Source organism: Lonchura striata, chromosome 1 (genome assembly GCF_050655825.1).
Source record: "Lonchura striata isolate lonStrDom1 chromosome 1, ASM5065582v1, whole genome shotgun sequence".
Classification (NCBI taxonomy): Eukaryota; Metazoa; Chordata; class Aves; order Passeriformes; family Estrildidae; genus Lonchura; species Lonchura striata.
Window position 1 is genome coordinate 36,609,925 of NC_140703.1, and position 25,738 is coordinate 36,635,662.

General features: G+C 40.9%; 1 protein-coding gene across 10 annotated transcripts in view; it reads left to right on the forward strand.

The window, feature by feature from the left end:
- The first annotated feature begins 2,250 nt into the window (after window positions 1-2,250).
- SYTL2 (synaptotagmin like 2) overlaps window positions 2,251-25,738 on the forward strand; it is a 54,037-nt gene continuing 30,549 nt past the window's right edge. For 2 of the 10 annotated variants that reach the window (XM_085592981.1, XM_085592996.1), the window contains exons 1-3: window positions 2,626-2,749; window positions 15,035-15,073; window positions 15,762-16,182. In XM_085592981.1, the coding sequence (XP_085449107.1) occupies window positions 16,082-16,182 (101 nt within the window). In that variant the 5' untranslated portion in view covers window positions 2,626-2,749; window positions 15,035-15,073; window positions 15,762-16,081. Of the gene's footprint in view, window positions 2,361-2,605; window positions 2,750-15,034; window positions 15,074-15,761; window positions 16,183-25,738 lie in introns of those variants that run through there. The other 8 variants (XM_085593006.1, XM_085593013.1, XM_085592985.1 and 5 more) reach the window with 7 other exon arrangements.

The following is a 25,738-nucleotide window of genomic DNA, read 5'->3' on the forward strand; positions in this document are numbered from 1 at the left end:
CTTTGTGCATGTGGAGAGCTTTTAATGGCAGAACCTAAGAGTGTGGAAGATTTTAAAAGAAAAAAATAAAGTTACCTTGATGCCCAGGACCCAACTGAAGGATGAAAAGCAAGAGATGATGTGGTCAAAGCCACCTGGGAAATGTCACTACCACCATTAAATGAACATCAGAGTTAGCTGTGATTTGTGTTAGTTCATCAGGAGCAGCTCAGTGTAAAAGGCAGTTGAGTGACACGAGGAAACTGGAGGAAGGAAAGCATTATCAGCTTGATTTTCTTCAGTGGAAGCTACTGTCTCTTCAACTAATACCCGTCATTTTGTAACCACACCAAGGCATTCACTAATTTTTTCATTATTGGAAGAAGATGGTGTGACTTCCTTTTTACTTTGGGAAATCACTAGAGGGATAGACATGCTGAATGTAGGATGAAGGAAAAAAGGTGATCCACTTTCTGAATCTGATAGCAATATTACTATCCAAAGATACCTGCAGACTTCATTGGTTTGGGTCTTTTTCCTGAAGATGCCATAATACTCTCTGTTGCACTGCAATCAAAACTATGCTTAAATCTTTTGATTGTGCTGAGGATTTAACAACTCTGTGACTGTGTCTGGGGAACACAAAGAGGAAGGTGGGTATAGTATACCCTTCTGTGACTAATTTTTGTTCTCTTGCTGCCACCTTGAGAGTGTTCAGGCAAAATTCACTTGAAAAACAGCTGTTCTGCGCTTACATAAAATGAGTAGATCTTTAAATCTGCTGAACCAGTGCAGAGTAGCTGTGGGGACAGCCTGGATACTGGGTGCAGACTTTTTCCATCTGCAGTTACTGAGGAATGAGTCTGAGGGTCCTTCAGGTATTCCATGTTCTGAAGGTCATTCAGATATTTTCAGTTTCTTAATGAAGATATCAACTGGCAAGTGGTCTGAGCTGAGACAGTCCTTACACACATAACCCCCCAGGTTTCATTTTAAGATTAAGAACATATCACTAAATTAAATTTGAGCAGGAGAGCTCATCTACGTATTTTAAGAGACACAGCACACACCACATACACAGTTTCCCTGCAGTCACTCCTCACGGTGCTGGAGACCTCTTCCATTTAGCACCAAGGAGCTGTTTTTTCTTAAGCTTGGGTCCAAGTCCTTGCTCAGAGGGGGAATTGTTTTGGGCAATGGGTACACAGGACCCATCAGTTCCAAGTCCATCCAGCAGAGGTCAAGCGCCCTCGCAGCTGCCAGCTGATACAGCGTGCCTGGTCCTGAACCACTGGTTTACTCATACCTTCCTTTTTCTTCGGGACTGCTGCGAGAGGGGGAAAGAGGTATTTTACACACGAAAGAAGAGTATGCTCCATCTACGAAGAGTGTCAAAAGGGCTTCGCATCACTTCCAATTAAGGGATCTGCACTGAACAGCACTTTAGTGTAGATTTGAACAGATACAGCCTTAGTGTGCTGCACTGGGATGAATAAACAGGATATGTAGATGAGAGGTGATTGAATGAAAATTATTGAGGGGAGCAGGCGACTTTTAGTCTTTCACAAGGTCTCCAATTCACTCTGATCCCTGTAAGCTGAATGTAAGCCTTATTAAAAGCTTATTAAACGGGAATTTTACTGCATAGTGCATGAAAAGTATGCTCTAGTCCCTTATTTTGTCATCAAAAAGGAAGAGCCGCATACCAAATGCATTAAATTGAAAAGACATGTAATCGACCAAGACTTTATACCAATGCTACGAACACTAAATTTTCTCTGAAAATTGTTTCCCCATATCCAAGTTTGAGAAGGAAGTGAGACATAAGGTTTTATTGTTAGCAGGAAGCCAGGGCTGATGGTGTCGGATTTGGGGGGTGAGTGGGCTCGGGCTGGAAACACAGTGGGGGTGTAATTTAAGCCGGAGCTGCTGCGAGCGAGAGCCGAGCCAGCGCTCCGGGCGGCAGACGCGGGCAGGTGACGGCAGGGCACAGCGGCCCCACTCCCGGGCACTCCAGACACTGAAATCCTTCAGCTGCCCCAAGCTAGAATTAAACCAGTTAGATCAAGCACTGTGAGAAGAACGTGAGTAAGGCGAAAATGCCAGCAACCAGCTCTCCCCAAGCCGGGGTCGGTGCTTTCACCCTGCCCGCAGAGGCACTCCGGCTTCAGAAATCGCCGTGGTGCCTGGCCGCTGAGGGAAAGGTCCTGCTGAAACACCCCGTGAAATTGCGGCATGTGTATTTTGTGCTACTAATTAAACAGAAGAGCACTTAGAACGACTTCCTGAACAAACAGATGACCGAATCCTCTGTTATCGCGGCCCGTATCTTTACTCAAACAGGGGCGTATGTTCACACTTGTCGGGTTGCCCATCGCCAGGTAAAGTGAAACTCGGATCACTGTCCCTCAGGGCAGCGCGTCAGGTCAAGCCCACACTCCCCCGTGGGCTCCGTGCGCAGCAGCCGCTGTCCGCTGTGGAGCTGCTGCCTCAGAGCGGGGCCCGCCGACAGCCGAGCCGGAGCTCCCCCGGCCCGGGCGGAGCGCCGCCCCGCCGGGCACAGCGGGTGCCGCAGGGCGGGCCCGGGCGGGGGGCGCCGCCCCGCTCGGAGGGGCAGGCGCCGGCACCGGCCCAGGGCGGCGGGACGGGCTCGGCCCCGCCTGCGCCGCCGTCTCCTGCCCTCAGACAAGCGGGGCGGAGGCGCGGGACAGCGGCTGCCCGCGGGACCGGGGAGCAGGAAGGGGGAGCCGCGGAGGGGACGGAAGGAGAGGTGAGGCTGACCCACAAAGGGGTGGGGAGGGGAGCTCTTGTTAATGGAGTCGAAAAGGGCTGTCGAAGCCACCTGCGCCCGCAGTGCAGGGACAGCGTGGAGCGAGCCCGCTGGCCCTGAGGAGCCCCGGCTGCCGGCCCTCGCCAGCCGGGCTGCTCCGCAGCGCTCGGCCGCGGCGGCTGGCGGGGCCCGTTCACCTGAGCGCGGAGCAGCGCTCACAGGTGAGAGTCTCCTGGCCCGGCCTCGGTTGTTGGGGCCGCAGGGAAGCGGCGCTTGCCAGCGCCTCTCCTCGGAACCGCTCTCGAGAGCCCCGAGCGCCGGGACATCCCCGTGCTGCTGCCTCTGTCCGGGGTGAGAGCTGGGTATCTGCACAGAGCTCTTGGTGTCTGCTGGAATGGGAGGACACTCTTCATTTAAATAGGGTGCTTAGATCTCAGCTGAGAGATGATAATGACTTTTGTGTAAATAGTAAACACTTTTAATCTCAAAACAGTGAATTAGTCGCATCATCCACGCCGTCTCTGGAATGATTTGCAGGATTGGACTTGGCCCTTAAAGTCTAATGCAGCCAGTTGTGTTTTTCCCGTGCGAGCAGGAAAATCTCCTGTGTAGAAAATTGCTAGGATGAAGGTCACTTAAATCTGGAGACAGGTTGTTATGTGACAAGTATTTTTGAACTTTTTGAGGAAGTGTAAAGGGAAGGGACTTAGAACCTGTTGTGGTGATGCGTCTCCCCACACTCATCCACAACATATGCTTAACAGGATGTTGTGAGAAGAAACTTGGTTTTATTAGCTGAAAGAACTGATCAAAGTGTTGCACCAAAACATTTGCAGGATTGAAGCTCTCTTGATGGATCTTGTGATGGATTGTTTAAAAGACTAATGAATCAAAGCATTTTATTAAACTTGTATGCAGCAACAATGCAGCTTTCCAGTCATTAGTTCTTAATTACCATTAGTTATTATTATCTCTTTCCTAAACAGTTCTTAACAATCACATATATAAATAGTGGTAAACCTGGAATATACAATGCCCTGGAGCTGGTGCCCTATATTTAGCACTGATGACTATGCTTCTTGATGGTTTGTTTCAGTTGTAGGAGTAACAATGAAGCGCTAGAGAGCTCCTGGGCAAGAGAAGCTGGAATCAAAGTGAGGTTTTTTTGTGATTTTCATAATTTATCATCCTTCTTTTCTAATTGTTAATATACTGTCCACCTTGCTTCCTCCCTGGAAGAAAAGGGAGTGATCTCAGATGATGTAGTCCATATTATTTGAGGGAATGAGTTTACTGCAGTGTTGTTAGGCTTCCTTCTTATTTGTTTTGCAGGATTATTCTGGTTCCATCAGACACATCTCCTCTTTGTTCAGCAATCTTATTTTACTTTCATCTGACATCTTTTCTGACCACTCTACATTCTCTGTTCTATCTTGCAGATTTTACTATTTGCCTATGCTTTCCTGTTTCCTATTTGAGGAAGGATACTTCAAGTCTCTGTTCATTTGCAGTTGTGTGTTATTTATGTACACTAAGTTATAAAATACTGCTAATACTGTTGCTGTGTTACAAAATGTTTATACCCTGCTACCAATTACATACCTTAGTGTGTTTATGTCTAGGTCTAAGGCAAGGAAATAATAAGCATCTTAGTCTGCTTCTACCTTACGTGTGCAGCTGTTCTCTGCTTTGGATGTAAGGCACACTTTTGAATTTCTTGAAGCTGTCATTGGTCTGTCTCTTGTTAAACAAAGTTTATTCCAGCATTTCTTGAATCCCAAAATAATGTATTATCAGTTTCACTGTCAGACTTTTAAAATTCAGTGAAATAGGTCTTTGTGCTCTTGTTTTCCAATTCTGACAAAGGTCCAAATAAACAACATTCCCTTACCCCCAAAAATGGATGACAAAAAAGTGCATTTGTCATTTCTGTTATGAGTCACTGCTTTAGGACACTGGCTGGCACTCCAGGAGTACTCTGTTTCTGCTGCACAGAGACCATGTGCAGGTATTCTCTGGAGTAACCTCCTGTTATTCTGCAGGAGATGCTTGCCAGATTCCCAAGTGAAAATACTGCTTCAGTTTAGTACATGAAGAAAATCTTTGATAGTTTCATCTGGAAAAAAGGCTTAACCAGAAAAGCTGTTGGACGAAGTTGAAGAAATTACTTCTTCTCTACTCTATATTGTTTCCTGTGCTCGTGACAGAAAGGGATGAAACAGACTTAATTCAAAAATCTAATAAAACATTATTTATGAGGAAATATATAGGTAATTTGTAGTCTCTCGGTAGGAAAAAATGCTTAGGTTTTTTTTAATTAAAAGTGACACTCCTATCCCTTGGAAGTCACTCTTTATTCCAGAGTGACTTGTTTTAAACCTTAGTAAACCTTAGTAAAGAATTTTTTTCTCTGCACAGAAAGTGCTTTTCACTTGGGATTGCTGACTAATGGATGACTGCTAAAAATAGTAGGTACCTTCCTGGTGCTTGAAGTCCATCACCTGTTGCATTTAAAGGCAGCTTATTTAGGTTGATCAGAAGTCAATTTAAGGAGTCTCCGTAGTTTGCTCTTCCAATTCCAAAACAGTTATGCCAAAACGTGTATGACCAGTGATGTTGCGTTTGCTGTATCAGCAGTCTCCAGTTAAAAAAACTTGAGCATAACTTGAGAATGACATCTGATTTCAGCAGATTCACTCATGATTCATTCTTGGGGCAGGTAGTCATTCCAATTCATCAGGGTACAGCAACTGGCTATGCTAGATTCTTACTTCATGTTACGAGGTTTCATTGCTATATGTAATTTGACTCTGCTTATTGCATCAGGGGGGCAAAGGAAAGAGATGTAATGTACGTGTGAGGAGGAGTAAAAGAATACTTCTTCTCCTTCTTTATTTTATAGCTCCTTTTCTGGATGATAATGCTAGACTATTTTTGACCTGAAACCCACCCAGTGTCCTGTGCCTATACATCAAATAATTCACAGTTTAACAATTTGTTGCCCAGGGAGATTAGGGACTCCCCATCCCTGAAAGTGTTCTAGGCCAGGCTGGATATGGCTCTGAGTAACCTGGACTAGTGGAAAGTGTCCCTGCCCATGGCAGGAGGGTTGGATCTAGATGGTCTTTAAGGTTTCTTCCAAGCCAAACCATGCTATGATCCCATTTTTTTTCCCCTTACACCTTGGCATGTTCCTTTTTTCCTGCAGTGTAAATCCTCTAAAAGTAAATTTTTCTATTTCTCTGTCCCAGTCAAGGAAATTTTGCATTTCATTTCTGAATGTGTCTGAGTATAAACAAAAAGAAAGATGAGAGCAAAGGGAATGTTTGTCTGTGGATAATTAGCAGAATAATATCCTACATTCTCTGCAAAATGTTTTTGTTCTACAAAACCATCAAACAATATTGATAAATTCTGTATGAAATTTCCTGCCCAGTGTCTGATTCTGGGTGACTGATAAACTGACAGAGATCTAGCTCTTTACAGGCTGGATGAGCTACAGTCAGACAATGTGATCTCAGCCATGTAGCTAGAGCTCTGGAATTAGATCAGTGTATTCGAGAACACCTGGGTTAGAAGTGGTTTCTATACCATTAGCTTGTAAATGTTAAGATCTGCCACCATGCTTTTTTTCTCTAATGAATTTAAATGACTAATGTGATTTAAAAATAGATTATCTGTTATAAAAAATTAAGGGTGTGGTCCAAAAACCCTCTGTAATTGCACTTGAAGCATTGTAAGCAAAAAGGTATGTATCAAAGTCCTAGGCAGAAATCTAGCAAAAAAGCAGAAGTAGCAAGTCCTTAACCTTCTATTCTGGTCCTGCCCACATAACCTGTTTTTTTAGTCCTGGGATAATTTATGTTAGTGTAATTGTCATTAATTTTACCTTGCTTCATAGTGATTCTCTGGAGGTTAAGAGACTTGGATTAAAAATGAATACCCTCAGGTTGCTCTCCTGTTCCCTCTGCTCTATTAGAACTGGACTGCTCTATAGGCAGGAATGCAGGTCTGTCTGGATGAGGAGGGAAGTTAGAAGAGACCTTGATTTTTTTTTTTTTATAGTGGCCTGACTGAGGGAAAGTGTACCTGGCTTCCTCTTTCTGCTTGCAAGGTTGTGTATCACTTTAATAATGATTCTGTGAGGTTTATTCCTTGGTAGTTCAGGCCTAGGGGGGGGTCAAGAGAGAACCAAGCAAATCCTTCAGAGATTATTGTGTATTTTGGTGGACAAGGGGATGTGCATTTGGATCTTCTTGGGTTAAGTGGTCATGGGGGCTTTGGATTTGGCTGCTTCCTGGATATGTAACTGTAGCTATTTGGCAAGTGAGCTAACACCTTGCATAGCTATGTTCATAAAGAATGAGCCACTCCTGCACAACTAAATACCTGTTCAGGAACAGGCCTGATACTCCAAAGCCCAGCCTCACAAACTCTAAACTCCTGATTTAGCTGCCTGTGTATGAGAAACAATTCCTGTCACAGTCTTTTGCTCCTTTCCTATTCCTGTGCTATTCAGCAGCATTTGTAGGGCAAATCCTTTTCACTCAGTGCACATTGACACCACACCTCATCCAGTGCAACTGAAGGCTGCTCCAGAAACTGTTTCCTGCTTCATGCTTCTCATGAGTAGCAGTTTGGTTTAGCTCTTGCCATGGCCTTTTATCTTCCTTTCACCACAACACGCCTCATTTTTCAGTGTCAGAGTTCTCTGCTTGCATCTGGCCATAAGTGTTCAGGGAAACTGGTACCAGTCAGGGAGAAGACAATTTTGCATGATACAGCCCAGCCCAGCAGTGCAAACAATCTCGTGAGTGAAGTTTTCATGGCTGATAGGGTTCCTGTTATTCTTGCAATTCAATATCAGTATTAAGGAGGACTAGCATTGCTGCTGGCTGGTTTCAACTTAGCCAGAATGACCCTAACAGTATATAAAATGTTCATGTTGTGGGCTATCTCTTAAAATATTATGCTTGGGAAGACAAGTTATTTCCCTCTAAATAGGGAGCCATCGTGAGCTTTTAAAAATGTATCTATTAAAAAAAACATAACAAGAAAACAAGTAAACAAAAACCCAATAACCCTGAAATAAAAGCTTCATTGCAATGTTTAACTTAATTTTGGTGACTGAGAAGAGACCTGACTCTGACTGGTCTGTGTGAAGACTGCATGCTACCTTTTTTAACCATTTTGATTTTTAACTTACCTGGGAACTTTGATGGAGTACATTTTTTGCCACTTTTCTTTGGCTTACGTATTGTTTCTGTGACTGCAGGACTCCTAAAGGATATTTTCTTTCCTCTACCACGTGATTTGTGCTGGCAATTGTGTGAGACTGTGTTTTCAAGTAGGTGTATGCTTTATTTACAGTAGCAAGGACCTGGTTAATTGAAACAAACTTTCTTAGTGTCCTTGAGATTACCTAATTTATTAGGTAGGCAATTTTAACCGTCAAAACCTGCACAAGTGAGTGTCTAAGTGTGTGTAGTTACAAGAACAAGGCTGGTGGCTGAAAAGCAGGAGGTTGCAGTGAAAAATTAAGTGGTTCAGGTGAGTTACAGATTCTTTTGATTCCCATGGATACTTACTTATGCAATTAATTGTCTGAGAATGATGGAGTGCCTTTGCAGTGTTCTGTGTGATCCCAAATTCCTGTTGGGCTGCAGGCAAAGGTGCTCTGAGGAAGCTGAGATCAGTGGCCTCTGTCACGGAAAGCAAAGATGATGTAAAATATTGCTGTCTTGACTAGGCAATTTTATGCTTAATATGTACCACAAAGCTGTGTTGTGCACCCCCTGCAGAGGCAATGTGCTAACAGTGACCTGAGCAGCTGGTTGTTGACAGTGCTTTAGAGAAGATCCAAGTGGTACATGGAAGAAGCAACCTCTTAACCCACAGGTTCCAAGTTTTACAAAAGTAGTGGAGGAAAATCTGTCTGCCAGTGATGGTAGCTGTCCTTGCTCAACTAGCTCATCACCTCAACTCAGATGAGGCATAAGAGCAGGGTGCTCAAAGTCTAGAGGATTTCCATAATGAGATAAAAATCATCTGAGAAGTCATATCCGTGGACTTTGAAATAAAACTTTGAAAAGATTTCTTCAGAAACTGTATACTCCAGTCTTCCAGTTGATGCTTAGGACTGGAACTGCTCTACAAACTGTCTTACTGTCAGCTCAGTTTAGCATTACTCTAAGTATTTGAATGTAAATCCTTGTCTGCTCTTTGTAACATAGAGTTCTTCTCATCAGTGCTGCTAGCCCCTTATTAAGCCCTTTTGTTGGATTTGTTTGCTGCTACCCAGTGACTGTAAACTGCAGCTCAGTGCGTTTTCACATAAGAAAGAATATCTTAACAAAGTGGGAAGTGTGTCACTTCCCAGTAGCCACTGATAGGAAATACTTGTTAATTAGTCACACTGTTTTGCACACTTCATTCTCCAATAGTCCAAATCCTACAATAAAACAGAATTCTAGCTAAAATGTAGCTAATGCTTGCTGGAGAGCAAGGAAGGAGAATAGAAATCAAATAGTTCCCCTAATGTTTTCAGTACCTAAACTTGCCAAGGCCTCTACTTTAGCCTTCTTGATAACTTTTTTTTTTTCCCCAAGGAATTCCTAGTACATATTAGATGTTTTTATTTGACTTGGATCAATGCCGTGTTCATTAGCCTAATCCAGGTAATGCTAAATCCCAAACTAGAATACATATATTTTCTTTTGTAAGAATGGAGCAATGGAAGAAAAGGAAAGGGGTTTGGCAGCTCCTACTTATAGATGACTGTCCTCTGTGGGACAGTACAAGTGGGAGAAATAGCAGGTGTGTTTTCCATTCTGCAATAAAAATTTGTAAGAAGGGAATGGAGGTCCTGTTGTCCCATTCTTTTTGTTATCTTTCATGCTGAATCCGTATGTTTAAGGTGGCAAGTGTCCAGAAGAAGAGGGTAAGCACTTCTTTCCTGTAAAATAAAAAGAAGGTCATGGCTCCTTTATAAAACCTTCTTAAGAAATTAATCAGTTAGTTGCATTATGAGTTTCAGGGTTGCTTGTTGCTGGGATCTTTTTTGGAAGGGAGAGGTGGGGCTGTTTTGGCTGTTTCTTGTGTAACTCCCTTGCTAGAGTTTGAATCTGTCTTATATTTATGGTGGGAAGACATTCAGAAATAGCTAGCCATTACATACAGAAATCTATCTGATATGTAGGGTTAGGAGATGCTTGCCACCAAGTAATTGGTTTGCTATTGATCTCTCTAAAGGTTTTAGTATTTTGCTTATTTTCACGTAGGATTTAAAAACAGTCCCTTAGACTGGACCCTGTCCAAGTTTAATGCCAGTGTTGAATTGAAGAATGAGAAAGTGGCAATGGGAGCTTGAGTCCTGTGAGCCTCACACTTCTGCTGCCTAAATGGAGATGAGAATAATTGTTACACAACTGACTCTGAAGTGCTCTTCCTGCAGAGATCTACAGGACTGAGTCACCTTCATTATTATATTTCAATCCATTATGCTGAGAAGATATTCTTTGTTTTATAATTCCTGATGAATAGAATTAGCTAGAAGAATTAAGTTCTTTCAAATGAGCTGTTACTAATTCAAACAGTGTGCCTACTAGGATTGAAACACTGTACAAATGGTACAGTGTGCAAGGAAATATAACTAGATTTGAAAATATGCTGATGTTAGTATCAATAACTTGGTGGAATTTCTGTAATTTTGAAAATTCTTCAAATTATTTTTTTTTGTAGATTTATACTTACTGCAATGTGAAATAAATGGCATGGCTTCTACAGTTAATCTGACAGTGGTCACAGGGAGAAGGAATGTTTAGGTGTGTTTTCCTGAGGTTTCTCTTTAATATATGAACCACTTTCTCCAGAGACCACATCCTCTTAATACCTCCGGCCTAATGATTTTACACCGTAGCAGGTATAGAGATTTACATTCTTAGGCAGTGCTGCCAATATCCAAGCCCTGTGAAAGAAATGGCAAGCTGCCATATATGATTAGAGGGATTAGGCCATAACCAAAGCAAATTATGCTTTTCTGTTCCAAAATTAAGTTGTTAACTTTTATCCTCTTTGCTATTAACTCTTCTTCAGAGAAAATTGCCTTAATAGTCTTCAAAGTGGTGAAGGTCTTAATGTCTTACCAAATAAGAATAAAATTAAACCACAGGCAGAGTCACGTGGACCAACAAATCGGATGTTCCAGGAGAAAATGAGATTTTTTTTCTAATTTTTCTGAAGTGCTAGTGCCAGCTGAACTTCTTCATCTTTCAGCTGATCACTATATAAGGCTGTCAGTGAAAGTATCTTGAGATTTGCAACTATTTTACAGGTTAAAAACAACAAGGATTACTTCGATACTGTTGGGAAAGGGCAAGGTGTGAGCAAAGCTTGTGTGTAGCTTTCAATATTTTCCCCTTTGTGGCTGTTTGGAGCAGTTATCTGGTCCTATTCTTTCCCTTAACCATGTTGTTGCATAGGAGAACAAATAGGCTTATTATTGCAATGAAATGAAGCATTGCTGTTTAATAAGTCAACACTGAAACTGCTCTTAAAATAATATCCCTCACTTCTGCAAAAGTCCTTGTTCTACCAGCACTTTTCACAACTAGCTAGATAAGAACTTCCTTACCTCCCACTGATTAAACATACATGTAAGCAAACACTCTTAAAAATTAATTAAATTAATCTCTGGAACTGTTGGACATAAGATATGCTGTGTATACTCTGCTATTATAATTTTCAAAATAGTCTGATAGCACCTCTTGTAAGAGTGCCTGGATTGGCTGCAGATATGCATATCTTACTGGGTGATCTTTTCCTTTTTGCCCCTTCAGGAATAAAAATGACAACAGGCCTTCTTGTGCTGAAATTGTTGTTCTGATCATTGTAGGCAACAGCTTTTAAAACTCCCATGAATTGTGACTTAAGTCCCACTTCAAAGTTAATAGCTTTTCTTTTGCCACTGCTCAAAATGAAATCCATAATCCTCTGATCTTCTGAGCAAATTATGTTCATGACCATTTGTGCCTGTGCCAATAATGGTGTTTAGCTTAATTAGCTGTTCTGCCTTCATGGGATTTGCCTCATGTATTTACAGAAAAATTAACTCTAAGCCTAGGCTGGTGGTGAGTTACCTGTGACTGCGCTGTTTAAATATCACTGGAGAATGAAATTTATTCATTTGTTTGTTGTTGCTGCAAAGCTGTAGCTTGTGGGACTCGCAGTCAGAGGTACTGCTACTGTCTAATGTCACTTCCCAGGGCCATAGGGGACAGCTCTCCAAGGTTTTTATTGCTTTTAGTATTCTTCTTGGTTTCCCTGCTTCAAAATAAATGTCTGTTATTTCCTGAGCACGGGTGTAGGCCAAACTTGGTTACCTTTGAGAATGAGCTCCTCTGCACATGCAAATGTTTGTAGTGCACACTTGCATTTATCTGTCTTCCTCAACTTCCTGTTGCCTTATGTGTGGACTTCCAACTCATCCTAGCTGCTAGTGCTGGTATGTTCTAGCAGTGGAGAAATATAGTTAGAAAAATGTGTAGCTGTCAAGCATATAAATCCAAACCCTCTTATTTTTAAGAGCCAGTAGGTTACTTGTAAGCGGATGCTTTCTGGGATGAAGATGTGTGCAGATAGCAGTTGCTGATCAGCCAGGCCTGCAGGGTAGCTGTTCAGCTGAACGAATTGGCACAGAGAGCTGTGTAAAGCAGCCAAAAGTAGGATTGGCTGTCACCTTCTTCCTCTTGTTAGAAGGCATTGGCTGCAAGACAGATTCTCTGGATCAAAGCTTTAGCAGCTTAGGTCTCCTCTACAAGGAGCCCTTGAAAAGTAGTTTTGCAATGTAAAGTTAGGACATTATGAGATTTCTACATGCAAAAGGACATCATGGTTTGAATGGAACAGCTAACTCTGGGGTTTTGCTGTTTGTTTTCTGAATCTGCTTGTAAACTCAATGTCAGCCATGGCAAAGTACTCCAACCTTTTCCTTACCTCCCTCATTTGCATCCCATAGGTATACACTGAGTAAAAACTTGGAAACTTGATCTTATTATTGTAGTAACTCTTAATGTAATAACCCATAGTGTTCAAAATACAATATTCAAATTAACATTCCCCTTTTGTGTTGGGGGAAAACAGTGTGTGGGAATAAGCAGAGCCCTCTATAGGGTTAATAAGTTTGTAGACAAAGTTGTCTTTCTTTTGTGGTTCCTGTTTTAGAAGAATGCGAATTCTGACTTAAAGCAATTGAGGTGTACAGCTGTCTGAGAGGTTCTGAGAAATTTTACAAGATAAAATTTTTGGATGAGTGCCTGGCCTAAATGAGTTGCAAACCAAGAGCAGCTTAAGAGTGTGTGTGGGCAAAACTATATTTTGAGTTACCTTTGTGTTTCATTTATTGCCAGAACATAGAAGCTTTCATGCATGAGTTGGATAAAACGTAATTTCAGATCTTGTTTATTACTGGGAGTCTTTCATTTAAGGGAGGATTTTTTTTGTGTGGCTTTACCTGAATTTAATGTTTAAGGAAAAAATCATCCCAAATATGCCATGATTCACATGAGTATATATTATGTAGCACAAGAGACCCCTGCTTGAGAAGCCAGTCAATATGGTATCAATTTCCATGATTTTAATCCGTTTGATAAGGATCTTTTAGCCTTATTTGAAACTTAGGACTGAAAACCTTCCTGACAAAAAAAAAAAGCTTGCCATTGAACTTGCAGTGGCACCAAACAAACTGTTCAAACCTCTCAGTTCTTCTTAACATGTATAGGGGTTTTTAAGAGGAAGAAAATGTCAAAAGAAATCAAAATAATTGAGGCAGAGGTGGTACTAGAATGTGAATTGAACAGGAGGGAGACATTGGTTTTTTTTTTTTTTTTACTTTTCGTTTTTAAATTAACTTCAAGTTTTACAACAGGTTCTATACTCTAAGCTAGCAGTTTTTACCATCTGTGTTTGGAATCAGTGCTGATAATCTTTCACAAAATGCCAGCCTCGCAGTTACTTTTATCAGACAATCTCATGAGATTGGCCATGCACCACACACACAGAAAGAGTCTTATTTATGAAGAGCTGTGGAATCATGGGTGAAGAGCCTGCCAGGGAGGGTGGTACCTTGCTATCTGACCTCTGAAAACAAAGTGGGGGCCCTCCCTTAGCTGAAGAAACTGCTCTACAGAATGATGGTATCTGGGAAGTTTAGTAGCAGTGCTGCTTGCTGTGAGCTCTCACAGTCTGTTTGGATGTGCCCTTGCAACCTGTTGTTCAGCTGGGGAGGACCAAAGCTCTATTTCCACTAATTTTATTGATTTGAGTACTGAGAGACAGGTGGTTTTGTAAATGCTGTCCAACTATTTCCTTTGGATTTTAAAATTAATATAATAAAACAATATAACACATCTTTCCTCAGTCTTCTTTAAACAAAAAAGACCAAAGATGTGGTAAGATATTATTCCCAGCTTTCTTGCAGACTGTACTGATCTTGGGCAAGAAACAAAGTAAAATCTTTGATTATTTCAGTTCACAGCTGTCCAGGGTCTGTAGTTGCAACACGAGCTTCTGTGCCTGTTGGCTGGGCACTTGCCATTCAACTGGCATCCAGGGCTTTGGATTAGCAGTGTGGATGCTATGTCAGATGGTGTAGAATGTTTCCACATGACAGCTGAAACCAATATCCATACCTAACCTGAAGGAGTACTGTTGTAGATACTCAACAAATTTAGGGTTGTTATATTTGTTGGTAGTCCTATAGAAAGCACTTTTCACTTTTGCCTAATTATTAAGCCATAATTTTCTAAAAGCAAATGAAGTTACAGATGGCAGGTTGCTTGAGATGCTGTTGTATCAACCCCATGCAACAAAATCACAATGAGGATTATAGAGAAAAATACGGCAGCCAAACGAAAACATGCAGAAGGTAGTTGGGCATTGGAGTTGTTGGGGGCATAATCAGTAATGTGGCTACAGCTCCCTACCAAATCTAAAAGACAATATCTTGTTTTAATGGCCTGGTTGCACTGTTGTGCCCAGGGGTGCGAATGCAGTGACTCATTGCACAATTGTAGTGCTTGGTAGATTGATATGAAGTCAGCATCCTGTCAGCCACATCACAGTGTCAGTCTGCAAGGGCCAAAGGAAGACACCCACAACCCTGAAGGAGCTGCCTGGTGCAGAGTCCTGTCCAGTGAAAATATCTGCTTCTCTTCTGTCTCTCACTAAGTTTGGAACTTGGCATGATTCTGAGCATTTACATTTGAGCTATGTATTTTTTTTTTTCAGGCTTTGACATCCACATCTCTGTAATCCTGAGGCACTAAGGTAACCCTACCACAGACACAGCTGACTCCTCCCCATGATACTCTCTTTATTCCTTGAAGGGTTTTTTTAAGGAGAGGTTTTTGTCTTTGACAGTTGGAATTATTTCTAAGTGGATAGTCCTCTGAAACCATGGCCTGTGAAACAGAGACAAAACAGTATTTCAAATTACTACTCGTAAATGCAGTTTGGCTTGTATAAAACAGTGAGGTTCATGTTACCACATGACTTGTAATTACACATACTCAATATTGTTATGTTTAAACTATTTCTCATTTATTCCATATGGTCTGTAGAACAGTGGTTTGGCCCTTTTTTTTTTTCTTCCTTTAAATCATTGTGATAAGTCCTCTTTACTTATTTTTTGGGGGCGATGATCTCCCCTTTGCTTCAAATTGTTCTGCTAACTGTAAGGGTGATTTAAAATACTTGTATAATAAAAGTGTACCAATTGTATGACACTTGTTTCTCTGTTTTAGGGTGTGAGTTGTCCTATTGGGGAGGAATATATTTTCATGGCCACCTTGTTCAAGAGGCCTGTAAAACAAGTTTGACTTGAAGTGACCATTTGAACTTTCATAAAGTTATTTAATCACACTGAAAAACTTGTTTCTTTTAATTAAGAATGCATACATAATCTACTTCCCTGATCCCTGATATTGCAACTTGTTCTTCCTTGTCTCTTTTTTAGGGAATGTTTATTTGTTCTCAAACACTGGATATGCTGGATCAATGAACTCTTACTCCAGGAAGCAGAACTGAGAGGACAAACTGAGAAGACATTATTGTGATGGCAAGCAGGAATGCAACACTCTCCCAGAAGTCACTGATCTAGGGAAACATGCAAGAAAGCAACCTTTGTGACTCTTTAAATCACTGACTGTAACCCAGTTCAGGTTTGTTAGTGCCTGCTGAAAAAGATTTCTAGAACTTTAAAGCAGGCTACAAGACTGCCCTCAGCAGTATCCAAGATCTTCCCAGACTCTTTACCAGCCCTACACACAAAACAAGATGATTGACCTAAGCTTCCTAACAGAGGAGGAACAAGAGGCAATAATGAAGGTGCTGCAACGGGATGCAGAGCTTAAAAGAACTGAAGAGGAGAGAGTCAGGTAAGGGATCTTGCACCCTGCTTGTCCTGGGAAGACCTACACAGTTCCTGTGTTGTGTTACTCAGGAGTAGATTAAAACAGTTGTTGCTGAGGGCCCCATATTTCTCAGTATATGTGGTTTGGAGATTTTTTACTCTGGACTAGATTTACCATAGTCTCTACCACACAAATGATTCATTACTGGCCAAAATTGTTATGGACCTTTATAATTCCCTAAGGGGCCAAGAGTACCCTGTACACATCTGCCTAGATACACATCTGCCTTGGTTTCCTCAGAATTCACTTAGTTTGCAAGTGTCAAAACCACTGCAGACTGGACTAATGCAAAGTAAATGAGGGACTTGGCTCAAAAGGAGTGCAAGCACTCCCAACAAACCAAAATATGGTTTCAGTCAGCACATATGTCTAAATGCTGAAGTTGCACCTAAAATATTTGGAGCTGAAGTCCAGAAGAAGTACCAACACTATGCCCCACTGCCAAGAAAAGTCCTTGCAATCATGGATAAAGCAGAAAATTGGTCTTTAATTTATTTGTGTTGTCACAGATGAAACAATGTGTTGTTGTTCTGTAGTGTTTTATGTGCTGGGAGGTTTTAGTGGAGCTACTGTTAGGGTAAGTGACCAGAAATGTAGTGTTGCAAGTAACTGTAACATAGAAATGTGACTAGAAATGTAGCCATGACTAGAAATGTAGTGTTTCCCAGATGCCTCTGAGAAAGCTGCCTATCTACACAGGTATGAATAGCAGTCAAATAGTTGCTTCAGCTGATACAGATATCTGCCTGCTCAGGAGTGAGGATTTTGGTAGGCATTGTTTTTTGGTTTTGTTGGGTTTTTTTTGGGGTTTTTTTTTTTTTTCCGTGTGAAGGAAATTATCCATTACAAGGTACAAAAAATAATGTTTGGACAAATAATGAAAAATAGAGTCTGAGGTGCTGTGAACTCCAAGTGCTATAACAGAAATAAATTTTTACAGCCCTGAGTGAAGGTAGGATTTTCTCTCACTGATTTGGTAATCTTCTCTAAGATTCCTTCTCGTTGTGATCTTCCTTGTGAGGTAATGTATTTCCAATTGAAATATTTTGGAATTATTCCAGCCATGATGCATCTCTGGTGCTTCTTTGCTACTGAGAAAGATTTTTTTGGTAAATGTCCTTGCTGTAGGCACACCCTATATACTGCAAAGGCAGCCTGCCTCTTGCCCTAAGAGCAGCATTCCTTTTGCTGAGTATGCTTGTGCAGCCCTGTGGTTCTTTGATCAGCATGCAATCAGCAATTTGTTGAGTTACTCTACTTGCTTCTTTTTAAGAGCAATAAAGTGTAGACCAGTAGTTTTTCCTTGTTAAAAAGACTTTTCTTCTCAAAGCATTTGCTTTGCTGAAAGTAAAATCACTACAGGCATTGTTCCAAGTTCCTGCCCCCATCTTAATGCAGCCTAAGTAAATATTTTCAGCACACAGTTTTGTCTTCTGCTTCAAAAAGCAGTAAACTGACTTTTCTGTAACAGAATAGGCCTTTTATTTACTGAAGGTAGAAAAACCACTGTATCTAGTCTTGGAATGTTACATCAGTGCCAAGTCTGAAAGCATTCTGGGTAAGTAATTGTAGATGAGAATTTGAAAACAGCATCTAGGGAAAAGAATCCTTCTTGGAATAGAAATTCAAAAAAGCCACTCTCAGTAGTGGTCTGAAAGGACTGTCAGAAAGTATTTTTGCCCCTGTAGCTTTACTTTTGCCATTTTTAATTCTAGTTCAAGAGGGTGTGGTGGAAAATGCAAGAGACTGCAGATTGTAGAAGCCTGTAATCATGTTTTGCAGCAGCATGTTTGCTGCTACAATAAAGCCTCTTCTAGTTTCAAAATATTTTAACTTCCGAAAAGCTGGAAGCTTACATATGAAATGGATTTTTCTGCTTAATTGTGGCACATGGAGCTTGCTTTTTATATCTTTTATATTAAAACACTACTTCAATTATATCTTCAGCCAAGGAGATGCAGTACTTCAGTTTGGATTCTATAGCCTTGCACTGGCTAGCCTTCCAGCCTAGCTGGAAGATTCCAAGAGCTGGGATCAACTGTCATCATACAAACATCAGACAGTGTGTTATTTATATGTGTATATAATGGAAGTCTTTCAATTGATGTTTTTTCCTCTCCAGAAGAAAATCTGAGGTTTGAAGAGTGTTCTAAGTTATCTGTTGCATGTACTTGGGACGTGGACAAATTGGTAACGTGACAAAATCCTCTTTGAGCCACTTCCTAGTGGAATTTTACAAATCACCTGATTTACAAATCTCTTCCCTACTAACAGTTCCTAATATTGCTAATCTAATAAAACTGAGTAGGCTGGCCCATGTAGCCTCCTTAAGGTAGTCTGCTTTAAATCTTGGCTCATTCAGGGTTGTAATAGGTGTTTCCCCATCTTGTGGCTCCTCTCCTGTTGGTCAGGATCAGCATGATTAATTTTAGGTACAGCACTGCTTTGGCAACAGTGTGACTGCTTCCTCCTTCACCTCTGCTGAGGTTTCTCTCAAAGGAAAGAGGATACTGATGTTGCCTTTGCCAAAAGGGTGATGAAGAAATCTCAGGTGACAAGAGGGTGTGATGCATGGAAAGCAAAAGCCATTGTATGCTTTTTTATTCCTGTGGCAAGAAGATGCCTCTCTTTGCTTCCTTACCCTAAGAGCTGCAGCAGTTCACTTAATGGCAGTGTTGCAGTGGATGGGACAAAGGCATAAAACAAGAGTCAGGTGACAGCTTGTCAAGACTTGAAGCTGTTTTTGAGACTATTACTAACTTAATTATTCTGGTTTTGTTATCATCATTCCTGTACAGGAATCTCTGATATACCCTACCTCCAGCATTGAACAAAATCAATGGGCTACGTACATAACTGTATGTCCTGGCAGTAGATTCAATGTAACCCCTAACTCTTTTTACAGATGCATAGCTCAGAATTAACTTAACTTTGAGCCCTTTCTGGAGACAGTAATGTGAGCAGAAATATATCTGTCTGTGAAGTTGTGGAGTGTGGTTGGGTAACTCTTCTGTGGTTTCAGTAGCTGGCCCCCGGCACCAGCGTGTCTAAGGCAGAAGGCTGTTGTGGTCACCTTTGGGACAGGATTCCCTGCTGTGGTGATCAGCCCTTCCCAGCAGAACCTCCTAGCAGTGCTCTTGTGGGCTGTGTTTGGGATTGCTTGCTCCTTATGTAAACTGAAGGAGGTTAATGATAGGGGAAATACTGATATGGAGTTGTTTGCATGGTGGGTGGGGACTGATGTGTGCCAAACCCCTTTGATACATTAATTGGTGTGTCATTGCAAAAAGAGAGAAAGCTTCAGGGCTGATTCTGCTGGGAGTGTGTGGCTGTTGAAAGCCTATTGTCCTATTGTAAATGCTATTTTGACTCTGGCTAGTTCTAACAGATATCCTCTCCAGTTACTTTTCAAGGCAGTTTTCCTTATATTGTTGACTGTCTTTTGTGAGGTGGGATATATTTAAGATATTGTGGTGAGGCTAATATTGGCATTGGGAAAACTAGAATTACTATTGTTATGTGAAAATAACTGAGATCAGAATACATACTTGAAATTGTCATAAAATATTTTTTTGTTACATTAACCTATTTTGAGAGTGTGCTTCACAGAGGCAAGGATTTTCTTAGTTCACCTGTTGTAGCAGAAAAGGATAAGCTCATGTCTTCTGGATGAATTCCCCCTTATGGACACTGCTTGGCACCACATATGATTTTCCAAATACAGTGACTATTCAGGAAGTAGATTAATTTTATTCCCTAGCAGAATGTTCTTGTTGTTATTTATCCCTTTTAGCAAAGCCAACTGACATAAGAACAAAGGTGGGGAGGATGGTCCCAGCCCACCTTGTAAAATGCCAGTAAGAAAACCAGGGTGGTTTAGATCTTGATCAGGTGAGACAACTGGGCTTAAGGAAGGGACCTTACTTATTTATCTTGGTAAGAGATACAGCACTGGACTACAATGAGAAATGAGCTGATACCTTTTCTTCCAAGTATTGATTACTACTTTGTCTACTAGCAGATAAATTGTTTGACAGGATGATGATTGTTTGGGAGTGCTAGTGAAGCAGAAGAGATGAGACTTATTCTGTATGGTAAAAGAATGTACTGAAGGGAAAAAAAAAAAAGGATACTAATAACAATTTAAACCTGTATATGGAGTACACCCTCCATAAGTAAGGTTTCCCCTACAGTTCAAAAACTTTCTTGGTAAGACTTGCCACATGTTTGTACCTGACACTGTGTTGTATTATTAAGCATCAAACTGAAGCCTTTGTCTTCAGATTGGATTAGTCTTGATTTGTAGTTCACCCAAATTCCTAAATGCAACCTTTTCTTTCATACAGCAGGAAAGATGTCCTTGCTGGTAGTGTAAAGCAAGCTGTGATACAGACTTTCCTGCTCACTTATATTTGCTTGTGTGTGTCATTTGGTGGGGCTGGTTTTATGCTTTATATGCTTACTTTAAAAGCCTGTGAAGAGCTGGGGACACTGTGTGAGCAGAACATGACAGTTACGTATTTTCTAACAACCTTTCCAGGCCTTTTTCAGATTGTCCTGTGCTGCTGTCCAGGCAGGCTCTAATGTCAAAGGTTTATTGGCACAGGACAGCTGTGCTTTCCTTGTGAGGGTTGGGTTGATTGGTTTAGTTTAGTTTTCCCCTGTCAGGTTACTTGGGTTGCATCAGAAGAGGGAGGGGAGGCCATTGGAGAGCCTCAATGAAAATCCTTTAAAATAAGCAGAGAAACTAAACAGTGTAAGGCTGTTCTGGAGATAAAACAATTTGAAAATAATAGAAGCTGCTAATACTGGCAGACCTTGAAGGCTCCTGGCTCCTGTAGCAAGACTCAAGAGTCCTGATACTGATTTCCTGAATGCAATAAAGTTAAGCTTCTATATACTAAGAAATGCTTCAACAAATTCACATATTCTTTGTGTCTGCCTAGGGAGTATCTAATTACATGATCTTTATAATTCATTGCTTGTAAAAAGAAGTTTACTTCAAACTTGTCAGTTCAACTACTAATAGGGAGAGTAAGTCTAAGTGCAGGTGACATAGTAGAAAGGCACATAAACATTAAGGAGTCTATCTGTAGTGCAGAATATGCATATAGTTTAAATGAAATGGGGAGAAAATGTGCTGGTCTGATTCTCCATGTGTGGCCATCTACTAAGAGAGAAATGTACAGCGGGGTTAATGTGGTCAGTGTGTCACAGCCACTTTTTCGACACAAATATTGAGATTGCAGTTTTGGTTACAGATTCTGATGGAGACCATATTTCAGTGGGCAGGAGAGCTTCCTTTTCTTCAAAATCAATTGACTTCTAACACCTCTGAGCATGTAACTCATTCATTCATTCTTTTGCCCCAGGCTTGGATGTGTCTGTCTTCCCTCTGACTTGAGAGAGAATGTCAAGTCTTTGTCTTGTCATCAAGACTCGTGCTGACTACAGCCTGGTCAGTTCTCCAAGGACCCAAAAGCAAGATGATGCCTTAGATTTGTTCATCAGGGTATTGTTAGTAGACTTAACAAACACAGTAGACAGACTTCTGAAGAGATATAAAATGGAAGAACATGCATTACTACAGAATTGGCTTGCTTTCTCATGTATCCAGCTACTTCTAACTATCAGAAATCTTTGCTGTCTAGAAAGACCCCAAAGGCAAGAGTTAGAGGTGTTGCTTATGAGGAATTGTGATGGCAAGGATGGGGAAAGGTTGCATAACCCCATAGGTCTGCTTTGTTCTTTCTAGTATTGCCCTCAAACAGTTTGCAATTATATTACTCTATTGTTTAAACCAATTAAATAGTAACTGATGGTTTTTTTTTGTTTTTAGGGTTTTGTAAAATCATGTGCAGCTACCATGCAAAAGATAGCTTATTTGCAATTTGGGGCTGCCCACTAGAAGTATTTTGGGTGTAGTTCTCTAACAAATGTCAGAACAGACTTTCTTCCTATACCTTGCATAGATATTTACAGACTAAAGAGGCGTGTTCATACAAGGTGGAATGTTTAAATAACTGCTACTTTGTCCTGTAAACTTTTTGTAGTTGTTTCCTACTCTCAAAGAAGAAAGAAGACCTAATCAAACAAGTCTGGCTTTTAAAATACCTGGTCTAATATAATTTTATTCCACTTCTTGCATGAGTGGTACTACAAAAAGTTTGTCTTTTCTGTGTGAATGTGACTCAGAACCTAGATCCTTTGTCTTTTTGTTGGTTTGTGATTTGTTATATTTGCAGCAAATAGAACTGAGATAAAATTAATCAAATTTATCTTTCAGCTTCTCCACTTATTTAGTATTTTGGTATCCCATTTGCAGAAGGGAGGTTTCAGAAGTCAATTTGTTGATAAGATGTGGTAATATCAGGATTTTTAAAGGCTTTATTGTGATACTGGACTCTAAGATGCTTTTTCCGTATGTTCTGATTAGGGTGTGTGGGACAATAATGAATCTATCTTTGAGGCAAACACAGACCTTGGTCTAAATCCTCCTTCATTTATCATGAGGAGTCCCAGAATATGCTGGCACTACACAGATTCTCCTGTCTGAAAAGCTCAGCTTAAGGTGTCAATTGGGGTATAAGGTAATCAAATAAGGTATTAAGGTGTCAGTAGTAACAGCTTGGTGACTTGTAGACAATGAGTAAGGCAGGTGCAGGAGAGGGAATTGAGACACTGAGGGAGGTGTAGATGAAAAAATTTTGATATAGGTATGTATTGCTCGATACACTTTTTTCAAAAAACAAGGATGAATTGTTACCTCTTTGCTCATGCAATGACCTGTTACAATAGCCTACAAACACCGGATAAACCATTCTGGATTGGTGATAAGAGGGTTGTCAGGGACTGATTATATCAGAGCAGATTTCCTGCCTTACAGTGATACCATATGATCTGGCCCATTATTAGATGTTCCAGAAGTGAAGAGGAACAACCCAATTAATCCATGCATAGATTTTCTGTTTGTCTGCAGAGTGGCAGACAGCTGGTTTGTATTCCTGTTTAGTGCAATCTGCATGTACTTACTGCCCTAGGGGAGATGACAATTTTTCCATCTTGCCATAAAAGATGTTTCACCTTGGCATAGTGGAAACATCCTATTAAATAATGGGAAAGTCTTATTCAGTCCAAAATCCTCTTTTAAATTTCCTTTTAACTATATACCTTTACTTTCTTGAGTTTAAAGTTCCTATTGGAGAAATGGGCACTAGCTTCATTATAACTTTAGGCTGTTTCCCCCTTGAAAAATGACAGCATAAAGTAATTGGCATTTTAACAGAGCACAGAGGGACTCCAGAATACATACTTGCATCATACATGAGGGTCTTGCTGCATTTTCTCCTAATTGTAAACTTGGCAACTGAGCCCACAATCAGATTCTTAATCTGGATGTCTATTAACTCTTTGATCACCAAGGGAAATATTTAATGGCAACTTGGTCATCCTCTTTGTTAACTGGGGAGCTGGTGTAGAATCAGTTGTTGGCTTCTAGTCCTGTTGTCATTTGCTGGGAGGCTGACCTAGCTGTGGAAAACCATGGCTGCAGTCTGATTCTCCACAGCTGCTTTCAAGGTAAACCACAATCTATGTCTAATTCCTAGCAGTCAAACAAGCCCACACAGTGCAAACAGTTTGATGTTACTCCGAAGATGACCTCTTAGCAAATCTTGAGAATTCAAGGAGCATTGGAAAAATTCGCATTTGTTGCAAAAACAGTCACAGGGATTACAAGTCTATGATATATTGGTGAACACTGGGGGCTTAAAATTTTTTTTGTTGTCAAGACCTAGATCTAATTATCTTTCTGATAATGGAAATCTGTTTCTTTATTTGTAGCTGGAAATGCTTGGAAATAGCTTTAATACTTATGTTGCTCTTAGTTCCTCAAAAACAATGTGACTGACAAACTAAACACCTCTCTTGAAAAGGCAAGTAAGGCAAGCTTACTTTGATGTGAGATAGTAAAAGTCTGTTTAAGTCAGCTGCTGTGATCATCTGTTAGTTCTCACCATACAAAGGCTATGAGGCAGGCAGGTAGGTAATTTGTAAAGGAAGTGCTGTGAAAATTGAGAGCACTTTTATATCTTTGTTAGGAAGCATAATTAATTAATTCCCAAAGTCTAGAAGGCCTGTTGAGCTGGTGGAGTTAAGGTACACTAACTCTCATAGGCAGCAAGCAGAGGTGGGGGCAGGGTGCTTTCACTTCCAGATAAAATGAGAACTGCATTGGCCAGGTGACATTTATTGAGTCTAGAGCTGTGACAACTCCATACCTCTCTCTCTGTCTAGTTATGTTAACTGGTCACAGATCTGAGAGTCCTGCAGGCAGGTAAGCAGGCTGCAACACCTGAGAGGCCTGGAATCCTGTCTCCTTCCACAGCCCAGCTGAGCTTCCTCAGCTCTCAGCCAACTTGTAAAGGTTTCCAGCCACACCTCAGTTTCAGTGCCTGAATAAGGAAGGGAGAGGGGTGAGCACTGTCTGGGGTAAAAGGATTGAATCAAACAGGGTGAGGACACTGAATATTTGTCCTGTGACTCAGTACCCTCCCGCTAGAGAACCTCCCTTGGCATATGTTGTCATACTGTCCTGGAGCACTTGGTGCCTTGCAGGCTGTACAAACAGCTGAAAAGCCAGGCTTGCCCTAAGGGGCATCACTTCTGAGAAGACAAATAACACATGTGAAAGAAGGTGAAAGGGAGAAGCAGCCACCTGTGTAAAATATTTGTGTGTTCTACATTTCCATTCTTCCTGCTGGCTGCATTTATAAACTGAGTGATATATATCCTGGAGGACAAAAGGAAGCTACTGCTGTGTTCCTGCTTCAACTTAGGGCACCTGCTTAGGAAAGGTACATAGTTTGGCCCTTAGAGAAGCACAGAGGGAGAGAGAAATTTTAAATGACCCAGTAATAGTATGGACTGTTGAATCTTGGAGTTAAAAATGACAATGGTGACCTCAACTGGCAGCCTAAACTGTATGTAGTAGATTTGAGGCATCCCTAGGAGGGACTGATTTTTGACAGTACTTTCAAAATGAAGTTTTAAGTGTTCAAATTGTAATATACCTGATGTATTCAAATAAGACTTTTCATATCTGGCCATACAAAGATGAAAAAGAAGTTGATTGACAGATGAGAATGGTCTATCTTAGTTTGAGGGTTGGGACTAACCCGGTGTCCTTTCTCTGCTGTGAATGACTGCCTGTATGTGACAATCAAACCTGCAGCCTGTAATTAAAGGACTGTCATCACAGTTAATAATTGTACCAGAAGATCTGTCCCCTAAACCCATGAGAAATGTCACACTCTCATGAACTTCTTTGCACTTAGGCTGGATGATCTTTAAAGGTCCCTCCCAACCCAAACCATTCATGATTGTCCATCAGGCCTGTGAAAGACAGCACCATTCCACAGTGATGTGGATTGTGCTTAGCCTTCAAGTCTCAGTAAATGGACCTGATTTCATTTTCCCTTGGGCTCTGTTGTTAGCTTATTTTGCTGAAGGAAAGGACATA